Source organism: Ochlerotatus camptorhynchus, unplaced genomic scaffold, assembly GCF_037179485.1.
Source record: "Ochlerotatus camptorhynchus isolate MF236.1 unplaced genomic scaffold, CSIRO-AGI_Acam_v1.1 ptg000363l, whole genome shotgun sequence".
NCBI lineage: Eukaryota > Metazoa > Arthropoda > Insecta > Diptera > Culicidae > Ochlerotatus > Ochlerotatus camptorhynchus.
In genome coordinates this window covers 56,232-75,522 of record NW_027040851.1, presented here as the reverse complement: position 1 = coordinate 75,522, position 19,291 = coordinate 56,232, and the positions used below count along the sequence as shown (strand labels likewise).

Here is a 19,291-nt window from a genome sequence, read left to right as displayed (position 1 = left end):
TTTGCTTTCAAAAGTTGCGTACCTGAACATCATTACGAAACGATTACGGTGCATTAAGTCTTTCGTGTAATTGTGTAACCAAACACGCCTCTTGCAACTGATTATCCAAGCTGGAATTCCCAGAGGTAAACACCCCATACGTGAACTTTCTATAAACAAGACAATCGGACGAAGAAATACAATACGCGTGCCATTAAATATCAACTGTGGTTTTATTTATTTTCAAACTTAATCTATCTCAACGTACTAAGGTTCTAACATACTAAGGCACAGAACCTGGCTCAATTTACTTATAAACCTTCGTGTCAATCGATTTTGTACACCAATTTTCAAAGCATGAAAAAGAAGAACCAATCTTGTACCGTTACTAACTACGTCAGCCTGATTGTATTGGAATGATTCAAAATCATTTTTCTGGTTTCGCATTCTTTGGAATCGCCAGGATTTTATTTTTGTTCTAGCATACTACAGGAAAAATCTACAAATCACCGGAACCAGCAACGCCAAGGTGGAAAGCTGCGCTTTACCAACTGCCGAATCACTGTGCTGTGAGGCAGTTGTCGGGACAACGGGTGCCGCCTGGTTGGGTTGTACATTGAGGGCGGCATTTGGAGCCTCAACAGCCACCGTGGAAACCGGCGTACTGGTAGTTGCGCCATTTTCGGCAACAGGGAACGCCGCCAGTGGGGCCGATCCCATCGGGTTTTCAGTGGGGATTAATGTAGTGTCCACAGCAGCAGGATCAATCGTTGTCGTTTCTCCCGCTGGCATTGTTGCCAAAGGAGCATCTCCGTTAGGGTTCGGAGGTACCACGGGCATGGGAGCTAGCGGAGCCTCACCATTGGGATTTGCCGGCAATGGTGCTAATGGCGCTAACGGAGCATCTCCATTAGGATTGATGGGCGCCAGGGTAGTCGAAGTGGTCGTCGTCGTTGTCGCATCTACAGCTGCTTCTTTATGTTCATCGTTTGGCTTCAGTGCATCGTAGAGAGCAGCACCACCAGCACCAGCTGCAAGACCGACGACTCCTGCTCCAAGAACGGTACCGATTCCGCTGCCCCCGGATGATGGTTGCTCATAGTGATGAATAACCGTCCCAGGTTGTTGGAAACCACCTGCCGGAGATTGATAGCCAGGTTGTTGAGGATAACCTCCCGGTTGATATCCTCCCGGGAAACCACCGCCAGGTTGTGCAACTGGTGCTCCTGGAAATCCTTGCGCTGGCTGAGCAGGATATCCTTGATTCGGCATGGGAGCGAAACCACCTCCCAATCCACCTGCTGAAATATTATGGCCATGGGGACGGTAAGCACTTCCTGCAACGACACCGCTCGATGCTCCAAAACCTGCTGCTTGTCCGCTCTGGTAGTTTGGAGCCGGTGGGAATCCTGGATTATTCTGAGAGTACGGTGGAGGTGCTTCGTTGAATCTACTATTCACATTGGGATTGGGTTGGGCGGAATATGGCGGTGGAGGTCCATGGTTCGATGTTGCCGAATATGGTGGAGGCGCATTGTTGTTGTTGTGCACATTCCATCCGATGGGAGGTTGCTGGGCGGGTGCCGGCGCCGACTTTGCCGGCACAGCTGCATGATTAGGCGTGTAACTCAACTTGGCAATGTCCGGACTCGCATACCCTCGATTCGTAGTTGGCTTTGTAACACGGCCCAACGCTACCTTACGCGCCTCGCTGATGTCGATCAAGTTGGCCAAGCATAGCAACACGCAAAAAGTGCATGCTTTTATTTTATTTTTAGGCACTTTTACACAACGATCGTAGTAACCCATTTTTACTTGTTTAATACACCAGTTTACTGCGATTGTCGCATACTACAGATTGTTCTTCGATTGAGGTAGAAAAATGCTACTCCAACAAGCTCCACTGTAAACAGGTGGAAAATTTACACCATCCGTTCGACGTCGGTGGCAGCGCAACAATTGAAAATGATTTGAATATTTTCTCACTCGGTTCTCAATCGGTAGCCACCGATGACGTGCTGGTCTGTATATCACACCACACGACAGCCAAGGTCACAGTGACCTAACGGATCTCGTGACCAAACACTTTTTACGATGCTTTCTAGAATAATCACTACGGACGATAGCGGTCGTTTTTCGAAATCCTTTTCAATCCTAACGAATATCCTACGTTCCTTACAATCGTTTGAAGTGCGGCCACCTTTAATTCCAGTGAAAAGTTTCGCGATAGATTTGTTATAAAATAATAGGCGACCTCTCTACGACGGATGAACGCTGAAAACTGATCCAACGACGACGACGACGATGATGATCTGAATAACGGAGGGATTTCTGAAAACGATACAAACAAAAGCAAAAGTGAGAGAGGGGTTATTTTTATCAGTGCAATACAACACTTTACATTTAAGCAACGGAAGCAAGATGTTCTCTTATTATAGAATGCGATTTCCCACTAACCTAGAGCACACGGTTGCTTACTGACTGTTAGCGGCAGCTACATCTATTGTCCACTTGTCGGATTTTCCGCAACGTATCAAACCAGGATGCATTGGGTCTGAAGTTTAATTGCACAATATGATAGATGATTGATCGCTGCGCGCTGATGTAGGTGGTAAAATGCAATCGATCCGAAGCAATATGGAAAGCTTTCAAGTGAACGCGTTAGAATGTGAAATTCATGTGGAGTCATTGCAATCAATCACTTCAATAATAGATCATCATTTCATAGTAAGTTAAGTAGCTTTTCCACGACGATCTATCTGAGGTGTGATGCGATGCAATAGGAATCTGCTAATTTGTTCAATAATCAAGGTGTTTGGAACAGTCACCCGCTCGGCACTGAGGTTGTTTTTGTATTAAATTATCACTTTCGACGGCCAGTTGCTTTTGTGTTTAAAGAAGAAATTTTCGAAAAACCTCGGACGATGAAATCATGCATGTTAAGTTTGTCAACCAACAGTTCTATACCAAATATTTATGACCTTATTGACGCTACTTACTTCTACTAGAGATTTTTCGAAAAATGAAGCAGGTATTTCAAGATTTGTCAAGCTAAGCATTACTAAATTCCAATGGGGATGACTCGATCTTCGGTGAAACAGAGATGGAGGGAATTTATATCTGCAACTAGGATAACAAGTTCAGTTTTGTTTGCCAATCTGGTTAAGATGTTAAACTTAAATGATTACCGACTTCGGTATTTTTTAACGAACTTTCAACAGCTGAACTGTTCGGTAAAAATCAGGCATATTAATTTATAAGATTAAGAGCTTCAAAACAAGGAAACAAGTTTTGAAATCTGGGTCAAAGTCTTACCTAACGTTCAGCTGTTGAAAGATCGGTAAAAAGTCACCAAAGTCGGTAATAATTTCTAAGTGTGTAGATACATGTAAAACTAAATGCATATGAATAGATTATTAAATGCTTCACATGAAATCAAAGTTGTATTGCTGCATGTTTCAACTAAGGCAAGAAAATAAATCAATGTGTCAAACGTAAGTCGAGACCGATTGATCCGCTTTCCTCTGTTGACCAGAACTCGGACCCATCCCTACTCATAAACCCAGTTGAAAAGGCCAATGCTCTTGGCCAACATTTTGTGATTTCACATAATCTTGGCCAAACCATGGTGAGCCCCCATGAGCCTGCCGTACTGGAGGCAATGTCTAGAGTCGCTGACACCCCCGTAGTGCTTGATGATAGTAGAATATCGGCTGATGAGTTGATAGCAGCTGTTAGAAGCACTAAAAACATGAAGGCCGCGTGAATGGATGGTGTAGTCAACCTCAAGTTGAAAAACTTACCGTTATCTTCAACAAATGTTTGGAGCTTTGCTACTTCCCTGCATGCTGGAAGTTAGCCAAAGTGATTCCAATACACAAGCATGGCAAAGATCCTACCAGTACCAAAAGCTATCGCCCCATCAGCCTGTTGTCCTCCATCTCGAAGCTATTCGAAAAGTTGACACTCAGCCGTCTACTGGTGTTTTCAAATGATAATAACATCTTTCTCAAAGAGCAATTCGGGTTAAGGAAAGGCCACTCTACACGGAACCGTAAAATTACCCAAAATTAAGTTCTTTTCACTCATCTCCCATGTTCCGTTCAATAAGCTAATTTTCAGTAAATCGCTTATAGTAGTTTGCATTTGGCTACGGCAAAAATAATTACTTACTCGTATGTATTTTCTACCCAAAATTAAGTTCAATTGACTCAAATTTTAGAATATCTCATATACTCACTAGTAGCTTATTGAACGATAGTCATGAGAAAGTCGAATCTCTCGTTCCGTTTTTGACAACAGCAAAAAGTGAGAGTGTGATGCAAAACTCAAAATTACCCAAAATTAAGTAAAAAGAACTTAATTTTAGGGTAATTTTTTTTCTCTGTGTACCATCCACCAACTCGCACGGCTTACTAACATCATCAAGCGGACCAAGTCCGTTTCCAATACATCTGCCATGGCATTGTTGGACGTCGAGAAGGCGTTCGACAATGTCTGGCATGATGGCCTAGTGTACAAACTGCATCAATACAACCTTCCAATCTACCTCGTGAAGAACATCAAAAACTACTTGTCGGGCAGATCATTCCAGGTATGCTTGAACAATGTCCCCTCTTATACGTTCAACGTTGATGCAGGGGTCCCTCAGGGTAGCTTGCTTGGTCCTATCCTATTCAACATTTTCACGTCAGACGTTCCTCCCCTGCCGGTAGTATCTACCCTGTTCAGAGTAATTAATGATTTAGAGTGTAATCAATCAAGGTACAAAAAAAAACCTTTAATAGTTGTCACAGATGCTTGCACCTATGGTTTAGGAGGAGTGTTAGCACATACAGAGAATGAAATTGAACGTCCAATATGTTTCACTTCATTTTCATTAAATGCGGCGCAAAAAAAGTACCCAATACTACATTTAGAAGCTTTGGCTTTGGTGTGCGTTATCAAAAAATTCCATAAGTTTCTTTTTGGTCAACAATTTAAAGTATTCACTGATCACAAACCTCTAATAGGTATTTTTGGAAAAGATGGGCGCAACTCAATTTTTGTAACAAGGTTACAGCGCTACGTGATGGAACTTTCAATCTACGATTTTGTGATCGAGTACCGTCCCGGTTCTAAGTTAGGGAATGCAGATTTCTGTAGCAGATTTCCACTTGATCAAAGAATACCAAGTAGTTTGGACCAGGAATACATAAAAAGCTTAAATTTTTTTAATGATTTACCCATAGATTTGACGTTAGTTTCGAAAGAAACTCAAACGGACAAATATTTGGCTGAAATTATAAAATTCATTACATTTGGATGGCCGAAAAACGTTTCAACGCAATATAGGGACTTTCATGCGCAAAAGTCAAAATTAGAATTGGTTGATTATGTATTGATGATAGAAGATAAGGTTGTAATTCCTTATTCTTTGAGAGAAGGTGTTTTGAATTTATTGCACACAAACCATCAGGGAATGGTGAAGATGAAAACTTTGGCCCGGAGGACAGTGTATTGGCCAGGACTAACCTCGGACAAAGAAGATTTCGTTAAATCCTGCGATTCCTGTGCTAAAATGGAATTGGTTACGCAACCAGAGGCAACTGGGTCTTGGATATCAACTACTCGCCCTTTTAGTCGTCTGCATGCAGATATCTTTTACCTGTAAGGAAACAACTTTCTTTTGGTTGTTGATAGTCACACTAAATGGCTTGAGGTCGAATGGATGCGTACAGGTACGACTGCAAGAATTGTAAACAAGAAATTCGCTTCAATATTTGCAAGATTTGGTCTACCTGTTGTGGTAGTCACCGATGGTGGACCACCATTTAACTCACATGAATTTGTTGGATTTCTGGAGAAGCATGGCATTAAGGTATTTAAAAGTCCTCCTTACCACCCCGGCAGTAATGGTCAAGCTGAAAGGATGGTGAGGGTTGCTAAGGAGGTTCTTAAAAAGTTTTTACTTGACAATAAAACCAAGTCTTTAGAAATTGATGACAAACTAAATTTATTTTTAATAAACTATAAAAATAGTTGTTCTGGAAAAGAGGGTACATTTCCTTCCGAGAAAATGCTCTCATATAAGCCTAAAATGTTGCTGGATTTGTTTAATCCAAACAAAACGTACAAACACTATATGAGAATTGCCGAGCAAAATTCTAAAAATCCTGTACTAGAAGAAGAGAAACAAAAAGCACCCTCAAATGTACCTCGGAATGATTTGGATAAGCTTGTGGCAGGGGATAAGCTATTTTATGAAAATGTTAATAAATTTCCGAGATGACTGGAGGCTGTATTTGTAAAACGAATGTCTGATAATGTTTTCCAGATTCTGATCGGTAAGCACAAGACGAACGCGCACAGACAACAGTTGAAGGCTGCTTACGAATCCAAGCGAAACAGAGCTGTGGTACGCCTTCCAACCAGCACAACGAACAAGCGTAAGAGGGATTCGATCGAAGATGAAGAAGATTTCCACGGATTCTCGGACCTCCCGAGACCAGAAGACATCCACGAGAGCAAGAAGATCAGACGAGCTAGAAGTCCCATCTGCACGCGGTCGAGAACTGTGCAACTCAGCTAGGCAAGACAAGGCTGAGGCTGCATCTTCAACGAGTTGAATTCGATGTGTTAAAATGAATTGGATTATTGAATTGTTCAACAAAGTTAAGCAAGAACATGCTGCAGCTGCATCATCAACGGAATTGAATTCGAAGTGTTTTGAATTATTGAATTCTTCGTGTTTATTTATGTAATTGGAAATTTAGACTGTTTGTTTTTTCTTAAGAAGGGAGAACTGTAGTATCTACCCTGTTCAGAGTAATTAATGTAAATAATTTAGAGTGTAATCAATCAAGATACAAAAAGAGACTCGAGATGAGAGTCCATAATAAAGAGCTAGGCGAGTCTAGCATGAGCCGTTGAAAGAGACGGAGTTGAATCCAATCTACATCGTTGAGCTTTTATTTAAGATAAGAAGAAAGATTGATTAACACTAGTTAATCCTTAATAATTAATCAAATCACATAGTAGTGATCAGTTACCGTACATAACAGTATGCTGTCAATGTTCGCAGATGACACCTACATCATCTATAAGGGTCGAGTGATCCGTGCTCTGGCGAGCAAACTACAATCAGGCCTGGATGATGTTCTGTCCGATTATTTCAAGAGCTGAAAGATTTGTATCAATGCAGCTAAAACACAAACCAGTCTGTTTCCACACTCAAATTCACATCGGCTTGTTCCGCCTGCTAACGTCAAGGTCCTATTTGATAGCACTCCCATTAAATGGTCGAGTGAAGTAACCAAGCAACAATTTTGGTTTTATGAGGGTTCTGTAGACCATGATTTAGACTTGTAGAATGCTATAAAACCTCTATAAAACTTGCAATTTAATTGGATAGTCTACCTTGGTCTCACCCTCGATAGCAAATTGCTATTCCGATCCCATGTGGACAAGACATCCACCAAGTGTAACATCTTGATCAGGTCTCTCTACCCTCTGATAAACATGAAGTCCACCCTGTCCCTCAAAAACAAGCTTGCTGTCCACAAGCAGATCATTCTGCCGGCTATTGAGTATGGTATGCCAATCTGGGAGAGTTGTGCTAAGTGCTACCACATAAAACTTCAGAGGATGCAAAACAAGATCTTCAGAATGATCCTTAACAGTCCAGAGTCGCCTATCTGCGATCAAACCACCAGATCATTCGTGATTTGGCAACATAGTTTAAGTAGTTAGGTAGGTTCCTGTGCTCAAGTGGGTAGGTTAAAAAAAATTTAAATTTTAACGAAAACAATCCCATAATAGGGTATCCTGTAAATTAGCGCCAAACCGAATATCAAGAAGACTGGCAACTATGCCAGAATCCAAGCGACAGATACAGTAGCGCTGCGCTTGAGTGTAGGTGGAAGCAATGCATAGAAAAATGAGCAAATACACAAACCTTTCTTCTGAGGATGTAATCTTTGCTATCAAATTCGTTCGAAGCATTTACCTTTTAACGGCAGATGACGCGATTGTACCTGTCGCATAGCCTTCGTATGAGAAAATGGGAGAGTTGCCAGTCTTTTGAATATATTGTCTTCGGCTAAACGCACATTAGAATAACCAATTAACTAGAACAAAGATGAACAGCCAAAGCCTAATCAACTTAAATATTTAAACCAAATGTTGAAACATAAAAAAACAGTAAATAAACGTAAATTTTACTACTACTACCACCATTGACTGTTTTCGGCAACCAAAATTTTAAAAGAAAATGTCACTGTATTTTCCCACCAAAAACATTTCGCTGAATGTATTCAAACGATTCCTTGGTCTTTCAGCTTCAATCTGATTACAGTTTTACCGCTGAGCAAACCTGTTATTTCTTTAAATGAAATGTACACACTACAAAATGCGACTGATTTCGAGTTGCCGATAATAGAACAGCTGGTTAACACGCAGTTCAAATGGAGAGGTTGTCGAAGAAAAAGGGGCTGCCGACAATAGTTTGGAGCGTTGTAAAACGCTTTCAAACAGTTTTGGACAATTCTGTCGATTGGAATGGATAGAGAAGCAAGCAGCAGATGAATGTAAACAAACGAACACGTCATATGTGTGCGTGATGCTGCTTAAATTTACGAGAATACGTAAATTCCCTAGTAACAGATTGATTAAATTTTATTTAAAATATATCACTGCTTCTTGATTTCAAATTAAATCCTACGACTTTTAGTTTCGAACAAAATCATTAAAACGTCCTTGGATTTACTTCGTCACAACTGGTGTAGGCAGGAAAACTAGATTTGCTGGATGGAATGGACAAAATTAGTACATACTACGCGATCTTATACACATGAGATTGTAGCTTTTGAACTAAACTATCGTAATAAAGGTATGATTGATTTGTGCACGTGGAAATAATTCTAGCGTTCAGAATCATAAGGGTCTAACTGCGATTCTCATCATCGACTTTCTGTTCGCATTGCTACACAGTTAAGTGAAACAATTTTCCGAAATGCTTTCAGCACAGCATACTAAAAACATGTATTAACTATCAAAAGCATCATCAAACGCACCGAAAAAGGCTAAGCCAGCCAAGTTACTAACCAAGGAGAAAATCGATGATCGCAGTTAGACCTTTATGATTCGAAACACTAAAATAAATATATTTCAAACAGTGTAATGCATTATGTCCTACGTAACATTGATAGATTCTCTTCATCGACTTTCTCTTTCGTTAATAACTTGGTTACATAATCGTTCCTTGTCATGTTTGTCATATTATACGCTAGATTAGAGTTTCTTTCATCGATCTGTGTGCTGAAAATAGCTGGGAATGTCTTAACATGGCCGTGACAATGCAAAGAGAAAGTCGACGAAGAGAATATTAGGACCTAGTGCATTGTTCAGCTTGATTTGATGTTTTCTAGTTAATAGGACGAAAATAGGCATAACCCCGAAGTAGCTTACCACGGATCAAAAAATTCTGAAACCTCAAAAATGATTGAGCATAGAATTAAAAAAATAAAACATACTTTATACATCACCAATACACTTGGAGGGTTGGAATACTTTCAACACACCTACAGTACCTACACACTAATCCAGTCAATAAGGTCTTACTGGGTTGTTAAATTGAAGAACTTTTCGATAAAAGTTTAAAAATCTGTGGAAAATTATAAAATGAGAAAATTTATTCCGAACTTGTACAGACTTAATAACGTTAACCCTAATTAATGATACGGATAACGGTCATTCAAATTCAAAAACCCAGTAAAAAATGACTCCTGCGAAATCCACTAAGTGTGCATATTTACCTTATTGATGTGTTGCGCGTTTCACACCAAATTGGACTAATAAGCGCGTTTTCACTTATTAAAAAGTGTGATAAAACTGCAAGTTTACGTCTAATCGTCTTGGTGTCTTCGGTGCACTTATTCCTTATGATGCAAGTAATAAGTGCGGTTTGTGGTTTACGATTTGACGGAAACGTGCACTTTTATCACACTTTTTGCATTTTTTGGACAGTCCAGTTTCAGATGCAATCAGCAAGATATAGAGATATCTCCTGAACTACTGTTTTTGGTGTATAAATCCAAAAAAATTACCCTCTTATTGATCCATTAAAAAAAAATCAAAAATGAGCCCAAATTCAAGGAATCGCACTTTTCGTTAATCGTTCACTATGCAATTTAACACCTGGGCATACGCGAACGAAACCACGAAAGCTTTTCGTCAAACATCATAACAATCTATGTTTGGCTACTGTCGAAACAACCTTTTTTTTGTTTGCTCAATGATAAAAAGATTAAGAACACTTGCTATCGGACGCTCCCGTTTATCTTACGTTACATCCATCTTTGATCACATCAACTGAGGGCACACTTACCAGCAAAGTTTGAAGCCCTCGGTGAGTTATCTACGTAAAGATATCCAGTCTGCCATGCATCCGATGTGTCCGGTGCCAATATCCAAGGAGTGCTGACCCACGTGTCCTGTCCAATTCTTGGTAGAAAACAGGCGTTCGCGCGAAAAAATGCTGGCAATTATCAACGTCTTCACCAGTAGAAATTAAACACTTTCGCGATGGAAGCCAACCGACAACTGACTGAGGACCGGCCGTTGCTGGTTGCTTTCCCTATGGCTTTGCATTGCATTTGCACACCGGTCGCTCTCTTTCTTCGACAGTATTTACGATACGTGCTGGAAAAGGTGCACAGAAAATGTGCGCCCACAAATACATCCTAGCAACACATTTCAAAACTTGTGTACCTACATGGATATGTACATTTGCCGGCACGTACAGACCATGCCTACTTGGAGGAAAACACAAGCGCCATAATCAGACAGACTCACTCTACATCGTTTCAGCTGGTGGAATTCCGACTGTATAACGAGAGAACAAATTTGTTTTGTATAAATTGCTTCCTAATACCTACCTACCTGCAGATGGTTTTGCTTTCGATCTGTGGTGAATATAAGTGAAAGGATAGGGATAGCTGCTACCTTTTATTTATCCGTTGCCGCGTATCACAATGTCATATTCTTATACAAAACCATCATCTCTGTCTCTCCGAGATGCTGACTGAGAGTGAAGTCGATTATGGATGGGGTAGTCTAACGATCGGAAAGAAGGAAAAATTTTGAGATGTGGAGATAAGAATTTTTATCTCACAACTTTTAGTCATCTGTTATGTTGAGCCGCTGTAATCGCTGCCTCGATAAACATGTTTTCTTTTTGACGTAGGATTACGTCTTTCGGCAACATATTGGGGGTGCAATTTAAAAAAAACCAAAATCGACCGCGTTACGAAAAGTGGTCAGGTTTTGACCGCTTATAACTCTGTCAATAGCGGATGGATTTTACTTCTAAACCAGCCAATCGATTGGAAAATTTTCTACAAATCTGCTAAAATGAACACTATCAATTTTTAATAGGTCACTATTGAAAATTACACAAATGTCCAACTGCTGCAATGGTGATCAAAATTATCACCGATTGCCTACTTAAAAGTGGATTCCCTAACACAGTGGCCGAATATTGATACCGAGCACGTAATCCTACGTCAAATAAACCCTCGTGTCTTCGATACCGTCCGTTTCCCATACATTTTTCCTACTCGCAAGGGTATTTGATGTAATTTCCGTCCTACTAGTCACAACCCGCACTTGACCTCTCTTTTCCCGCATAAACGCGAACCATAAATTGACCTTACCTAAAATGGTTAAAAATTGTTTATAATCCGTGCTAAACTTTAACTGAAATGGTTATGGAACTTTACATGAACGTTTAATGATAAAGTTTCAACCTTATGTATTATGGTTTTTTGGAACTGGACCTTACAAATAATGGGTTGTTAAGAACCATTACCATTCCAAATTCTTGTTTTCTCCATACATTTTCAGAAAGAGAACTATATAAGAACGTTTTTACTTATGATTTGAGAACATTAATGGTAATGGTTATAGGTAAGGTCCATTAATGGTTTTGTATTATCGCTCAACTTTACGTGGAATATATCGTGAATTAGTAATCAGTAAATTACAGGCAACCAATTCGCGATATATTCCACATAAAGTTGATCGATGTTACAAAACCATTCGTGGACCTTACTGACTACCATAACCATAACCATTAAAGTTCTCAAACCATAAGTTAAAAGGTTCTAATATAGTTCTCTTTCCGAAAATGTATGGAGAAAACAAGAATTTGGAACGGTAATGGTTCTTAACAACCCATTATTTGTAAGGTCCAGTTCCAAAAAACCATAATACATAAGGTTGAAACTTTATCATTAAACGTTCATGTAAAGTTCCATAACCATTTCAGTTAAAGTTTAGCAGGGATTATAAACAATTTTTAACCATTTTAGGTAAGGTCAATTTATGGTTCGCGTTTATGCGGGAAAAGAGAGGTCAAGTGCGAGTTGTGACTAGTAGGACGGAAATTACATCAAATACCCTTGCGAGTAGGAAAAATGTATGGGAAACGGACGCTAACTCAATTCAAGAAAATAGCTCTAAATCGACCAATTTAAGAGATACAAAAATGTTATTTAGCACAAAGTTGCTTGTAATTAGCTCAGCTATAACTTTGCCGAAGAATGTATACCTTAGTTTATTCATACAAAAAAGTTAGATTTTTGATTTTAATTATAATAAGAACCATCCTAGAATTCATTGTCATAAAAATGAGGGCTTAACTATAAGGAACAACTTTGTAGAAGAGACTTTTAGTCTAAAGTTTCAATTTCCGGCTCAAAACATATCAATCCACCTAAATCTGCATTCTGGACCACTGTGCAATGCTACCAACGCCAGGAAGGCTCCCACATCTGGACCCTACCTATCAACTCATGGACCGGGGATCAATGGCTTTACTTCCCTGGCGAAAGCGTGATCAGAGGTTTCATGTCGCAGAAAATCCCGGCGATGATTTGTGATCTTTTCTGCTCGATAGAACGGGAATGGGCCATTACGACAAAGTAGCGCTCTACCGAAGACATCAAATCAAGAAGACTGGCATCTCTGCCGAATCCAAGCAACAGATACAGTAGCGCTGCGCTCGAGCGAAGGTGGAAGTACTGCATAGAAAAATGAGCAAATACACAAACCTTTCTTCTGAGGTTGTAATTTTTGCTATCAAATTCGTTCGATTGCGTTGATCTCATAGCGGTCGTATAATAAGATAGAAGAGTTGCCAGTCTTCTTGATATGTTGTATTCGGCTCTACCCTATACCATTCTCCCATAAATCCAAATCACAACTAAAACTGCATAAATTTGGCACATTTGTAAGGTACTTTAATACAAAGCGAAGCGGAATAAAGAAATGAGGGTTGTAAAGTTGACCTAACCTACACGACCCCAATGAGTCAATTTTCCTCATTTTCCGGCAGATTTTTGAGGTTTTCCACAGGAAAACATGAGGTAAATTTACTCATTGCTGAGTTCCTGCACTTTTTGGGATTATGAATAAACTGAACTCATATTCAAGTTGATCTCATTAGCCATGTATGTATTCTATACACACCGCTTGGAAAACCACTCTTAAATCCGAGAATCATATACAGTCACCCCAGTATTATGGACCACCTACAATTATGGGCCACTTCCATATGATTAACACGTACGACTAGCTGGCCCATAATACGGTGGTGACTGTACCATTCCACTCGGCTAGGTGACGTGTAGAACGCTATTGAATGTTTTTGGATTCGATCGAGGCTGGCGACGTACAACCAGGTCATAGCCTATCTGGCAAGGTAAGTAAGTGCCCAGCACCACACTTGGCCACTCCCGGACATTTTCCGGGTGCCCCAAAAATCCAAATTACAACTTTGTTTCTTACTGTTTTCCTATGTTACTATGGAGAAATGTATGGGAAACGCAAAGAAAATGTTCATTTGCTTGTCAAAAATTCATGCATTGCTCAATATTGTTCATACCAGAGACGCCATAGGCCAAACTATGCAGAACAACTTTGTCCAAGGCTGGAAATCGATTCGACTTCTATGCAAAAAGTTATATCTATCCCTATCTAAGGATACGCAAAAATGCGCATCCACATCCGTATCCACGAAACAAAATTCTCAGAAAATGGTTGGTTGGTTGGTTGTCTTTATTAAGGAGATTTTCAGCCAGACGCTGGTTCATCTCCGGAAATATCTCAGAAAATCTGTTTTCTTATTCTAGGCATCCTGCAATATCCTGCACATTCCTGTTTAACTGTCTGTGTATTATTTCATCCCACATGCACGTCATCGCAGCAAAGCCAAATCTTTTTTGTAATAAAGCACATCCTCAGAAGCGACATCACCCCTGGGTCTATGGATTTTGGAAATTTCAAAAATCTTCTGATTTCTGATTATTTAAATTATTTTATTTTCTAGAGAATTCTTTTTCTAATTGTGATATTGAGACTAGACGTCATAGAATCGAGATTTTTTTTATAAAGGGGTGATTCAAATGTCACATTCACAAGTTTTTAGATTTTTTAGCCAAGCTCTATTAAAATTGTGTACTACACCCCGGATAAAAATTACCATACAATTACCATAAAATAATATAAAATCACAACAAAATCTATTGCCAACAATCGAATTCATTGTATGCATATCATACAGGTAAATTTTAGATATTGTTATTAAAATATATCTAATATATATAGTAATAATTGTCAACAATACAAAAACAATAAAATGAATGGTAAATGGCTCAACCCGTAAAAAAAGAACGATACAGGAACAATGAAATGTATTGTAACCATACAATAGAATTTATTGTACTTAAAATAAATTGTATTATCAACAATGATAAAATAACCAAATAATTTATAGTTTCCACAATAGAATCTATGGTAAATGTGGAAATCTTCAATAGAACAAGGGGGTTGTTATGTATCTTAACAGTACAGAAAATCATTTTTTCCCGAATAAACTTGAGTCATTTACCATTAATTTTATTGTTTTTCTATTGTTGAAAATTCATGCACTATGGAACGTATTCTAGATCTATTGTAATAATAATATTTTAAATTTACTTGTATGATACACATACAATAGGATCGATTGTTGGCAATAGATTTGGTTGTGATTTTATATTATTTTATGGTAATTGTATGGTTATTTTCTTCCGGGAAGTTTGTTGGGGAAGAAGTGATTTTTTGTAGGTTAAGATACATAACCCCCGTGTTCTATTGTAGATTTCACCATTTACCATAGATTCTATTGTGGAAACAATAAATTCTGTGGTTATTTTATCGTTGTGGACAATACAATTTATTTTAAGTACAATAAACTCTATTGCATTGTGACAATACATTTCATTGTACCTCTATACACTGATAAAATTGCTCATATTTCGTTTATGTGCCTCACACATACATTTTTGCAATGTGATTTCACTAATAATATTTATGTGTAAGACACTTAAGTAACGCCCAAGCGAAATGACAGCGGAAGCGGAATAGCCAGACAGTAACCCTACTTGTCGGATTGAAAACTAGTTAAAACCAAATCATCTTCGGTTAGACACCTTGATGTAATTTGTGACAACTTTCAAACTTTCCGTTTCCGTTCCGCTTCCGTCCACATTGCGTTTGGGCAAAGATATCTAATTAACAAGATATCCCACTAATCAATTCCTCATAGAAGGCATATAATTACCACCCGTATGTGATCGCAGTGCCATCTGTTGAGTGCATATTGAAACTGTTGGGAGTTCCCCGCCAACTTCACCACCTGGGCTCAATAACTGACAGGTGTCAGCATGACAGATGTCAATGCGGACGTTAATGATCAGCCGAGGAAAGAGGACGATCAGACCCCCTTCACTCTTTGGAATTTATAGAGACAGATAACAGCGCCAAACGGTTTGTGTCGAGACAACGTTGAACTGCAGCGTTGGAAGAAAACACACCAACATCTATACATGTACGAACCCACACAACTGAGCGGACGGTACAGCGCATATCAAAACACGAAGCGGTGTCATCACTCATCGTCATCATTCAGCTTCGCTTTTTTCCGTTTGCGTTTGCTTTCACCGACGTTGACAAATACTTCCTACGTTATAAAATAGGAAAGTAATGAAATAATTTTTGAATAGAATGCATGCTGCGTTGGCCAAAGAAGACGGCATATTTTATCACGTTCAGCAATGATTTCGATACGTTGCATTTCCAGTGGCTGGGGTGTTGGAATAATTCTTTAGAGAGAGTGAATGCTTTTCCCATGTTTACTTCTATGCTTATTAAGATTCTTTTGAGCACCAGCTCCGCAAATCATCAATTACTATTAGAGATTTGCATCTTACTGATACCGGTGGTATATTGGAAACTCTTTCGCTCGAAAGTAAAACATATTACAAGCACATCATGATGCGCGCTTGGATGTGTGATGGTTTTCTCAAGTATTCCGGTTGCGTATAAAGTGGTAATGATTGAAAATCGGAACAATGCCTTCTATGAGGAATTGATTAGTGGGATATCTTGTTAATTAGATATCTTTGGGACGATATCAGTCTCGAAGTCAGCATCATTATATTGCGATAGCAAGATTCTTACTTGTTATTATTTGTGAAATCACATTGCAAAAATGTATGTGTGTGGCACATAAACGAAATATGAGCAATTTTATCAGTGTAACCTTTCTAAGCAACTTTACTTTTTGCCAAGTAAATTCTGAGATAAATACAAGGAAATTCTGTGGAGAATTCCCAGGGAATTCAGAAGTTGTAGTTGCAAAGAAATTCTGAGTAGAGTTTTATGCAAATTCAAAGAAGAATTCCAAGGGAATTGTAGGGAGGATTTCGAGGAGAGTTCCAAGGGAATTTTGAGAAGAGTTCCAACAATTCCAAGGAATCTAACTCTGATGATAATGCAAAAGGAATTCTAAGGATGATTACAGAAAACCGTATGAGGCATATTCCAAGGAAATTATCAGAAGAGTTTGTAACCCGACAGCCTTACGAGTTTCCTGTTTTAAGTAAAAATGGCTCAAGCGCCACTCCCGAGGGAGACAATCAACCGAGACTAGGGTTGCCCGACCGTATGATACCTTTCAGGGAAAGATCTATTTTTTCCCACATGAATGGGCGGGAAACAAGTTCGCTGTCGATAGATTACGGTAAGGACTGAAATGCCCACGACCAATTATCGTGAAATTCAATGGATAGAATTAAGCATTCACGAAAACGATTCCTACCAACGAAAAGTTGCTCTCGCGGATTTTATCATCACGGGCAGACTTGACACAACACTTCGAACGGATCAACACTTCGAACGGATTGATTTTGGGGTCAACTTCCCCAGTAAAATACCGAAAAAAAAAACTCACAGAAAACGACCGGAAACGTGATAAAAAAAACCTTACATTCGTCTTTCTAGAACCTTTCGAAAAATAATGTGCATAAATTATTTATGAGTAGTGCATCCTGTTCAGTTCAAACAATATTCATCATGGTTCATTTATGTACTCCTACTGTATCGACATTAATTATTCTAAACCTATCTCGCATTCATTCCCTCCAGCTAGCTATCTTCTTCTTCTTCTTTATTCTGGCGGTAGTTCATTTAGAGTGCTGTGCGATGAATGGTGTTTAGGTTGTGCGTGCTACAAACAAGCTGTCTGGCGTTACCGGCGCTTGCGCGGACCGGAAAGGGTAACGGCTCAATGAACAGCAGCCACGCTAGCAATTGGAATCTACGTTACGGTCGGCCAGCAGATGGAAATGATGTGAAAATGATAATGACGTTTTGCTAGCTGTCAAATCGTATGGAATATTTTTTAGTACATCATCACTTTTGTGGTTTTGGATTTGAAACCTAGGTCGCATGCACTGGTGCAGTTTCGCGTAGATTCATCAATTATGCTATGCAAGGAGCTTTAACTCACCATGCGCATTAGACTGATGCAAAATTGGAAATTTCCACTCCACAGTGTTCAAACGGTTTCAAATCGGGTCCTGCTGAGCCTCCGAAAGTTTAAACTCATTTGATAAGAAACTGACTTGGCACAAACCATTTGAAGTTTATATAGAAATTACTATGGGAAAACAAAACTTTTTGTTTATTGTCTTCTAGCCTTTTTACTGTTAACCAATTCTATTGCTGTTCTTATGGGAATTTTTATGGCGTTTACTCCTACAGACTCCGAAACGATGCTATTGTGAACTGCACATAGCCGATGTCGTTTTCCAACGACGCCTCACACGCTGATTTGTGGTCTTCTACCTAGACGGGATACAGCCGTCGCATCGATCGTCAACTGGAAAATGCGGAAAGTGGTTGCCGCTGAAGATGGAGGTCACCGGTTCGACCAGTGGGTGCTGATCACCCTACCCTCTTCCGGCCTCGGGTACCACCGGTTGTTCTTCGAAGCTGTAAAATGATGTCGAAGACGGTCGCTGACTGATGTAAATGATGTGACGGGTTTCGCAACGTGCCACAAATCTGTCATCGAGCAATGCCGTCGCGTGACATTCAACTTCTACACACACTTATGCACAATAAATTACTTTGATCATAAAACACCTTCGCACACTCCTAACTAGCTATCGAAAACCAACGAACTATAAACGAGGGAATTCAGAAGAAAATCTAGATTAACAAACTAAAGGAATTTTCACGTTTACTAAAATCACCTGTTATTGCACAGCACGGCGCGATAACTAACTCGGACCGCTTGCGCCTCGCCCACATACCAGAACGAAGTGAAAGAGTCAAGTCTGAAGATCCTCAGATCAGGCCTGAACATACTCATTATAGCTAAAATACTACTTTTCGAAATCACGAAACTATGAGATATTATAATAATATTTTTTTATATGTAAGATTCAAGAAGAGGAGGTAAAGTTTGTGTTTGACACATAAAACCAGTAAATTTTGCTTTCAGAGGATCACAATTAGCTATTTTAGCTGTAATGAGTGATCGTCATGAGTGAGTACTATTCGTTATAGCTAATCGCTAATTGCGACACTTTGGAAGCAAAATTGACAGATTTTATGTGTCATACACAAACTTTACCTCCTCTACTTGCATCTTCCATAAACAAATTATTATTATAATATCTCATAGTTTCGTAATTTCGAAAAGTAGTATTTTAGCTGTAATGAGTATGTTCAGGCCTTCCTCAGATTAAAAGCAAGAATTGCAATCTTCGTCGCCGTAGTTGATTTTCACGAAGTTGAGTTCAGAAATCGCCTTCACGCTTAGGGGCTGTTCATAAACTACGAAGACAGATTAGGGGGGGGGGGAGTTTGGCAATTATCCACGGCCCATACAATTTTTTATGGAAAATTGTCTACGCAGGGGGAGGGGGGTCAAGAATCCCAA

At 39.4% G+C, this 19,291-nt stretch overlaps 1 protein-coding gene across 1 annotated transcript; it reads right to left on the bottom strand.

The window, feature by feature from the left end:
* Window positions 1-201: 201 nt before the first annotated feature.
* LOC135709759 (uncharacterized) lies at window positions 202-10,555 on the bottom strand. The gene is made up of 2 exons (XM_065232144.1): window positions 10,346-10,555; window positions 202-2,310 (listed from the first exon to the last, which is right to left on the bottom strand). The coding sequence occupies exon 2, from the start codon at window positions 1,786-1,788 to the stop codon at window positions 466-468; it is 1,323 nt and encodes a 440-aa protein (XP_065088216.1). The 5' UTR covers window positions 1,789-2,310; window positions 10,346-10,555; the 3' UTR covers window positions 202-465.
* Between the last annotated feature and the right edge of the window lie 8,736 nt (window positions 10,556-19,291).

Bases quoted from the DNA above. Each gene is read 5' to 3' on its own strand.
- LOC135709759 (XM_065232144.1), bottom strand. From the start codon at position 1,788: ATGGGTTACTACGATCGTTGTGTAAAAGTGCCTAAAAATAAAATAAAA.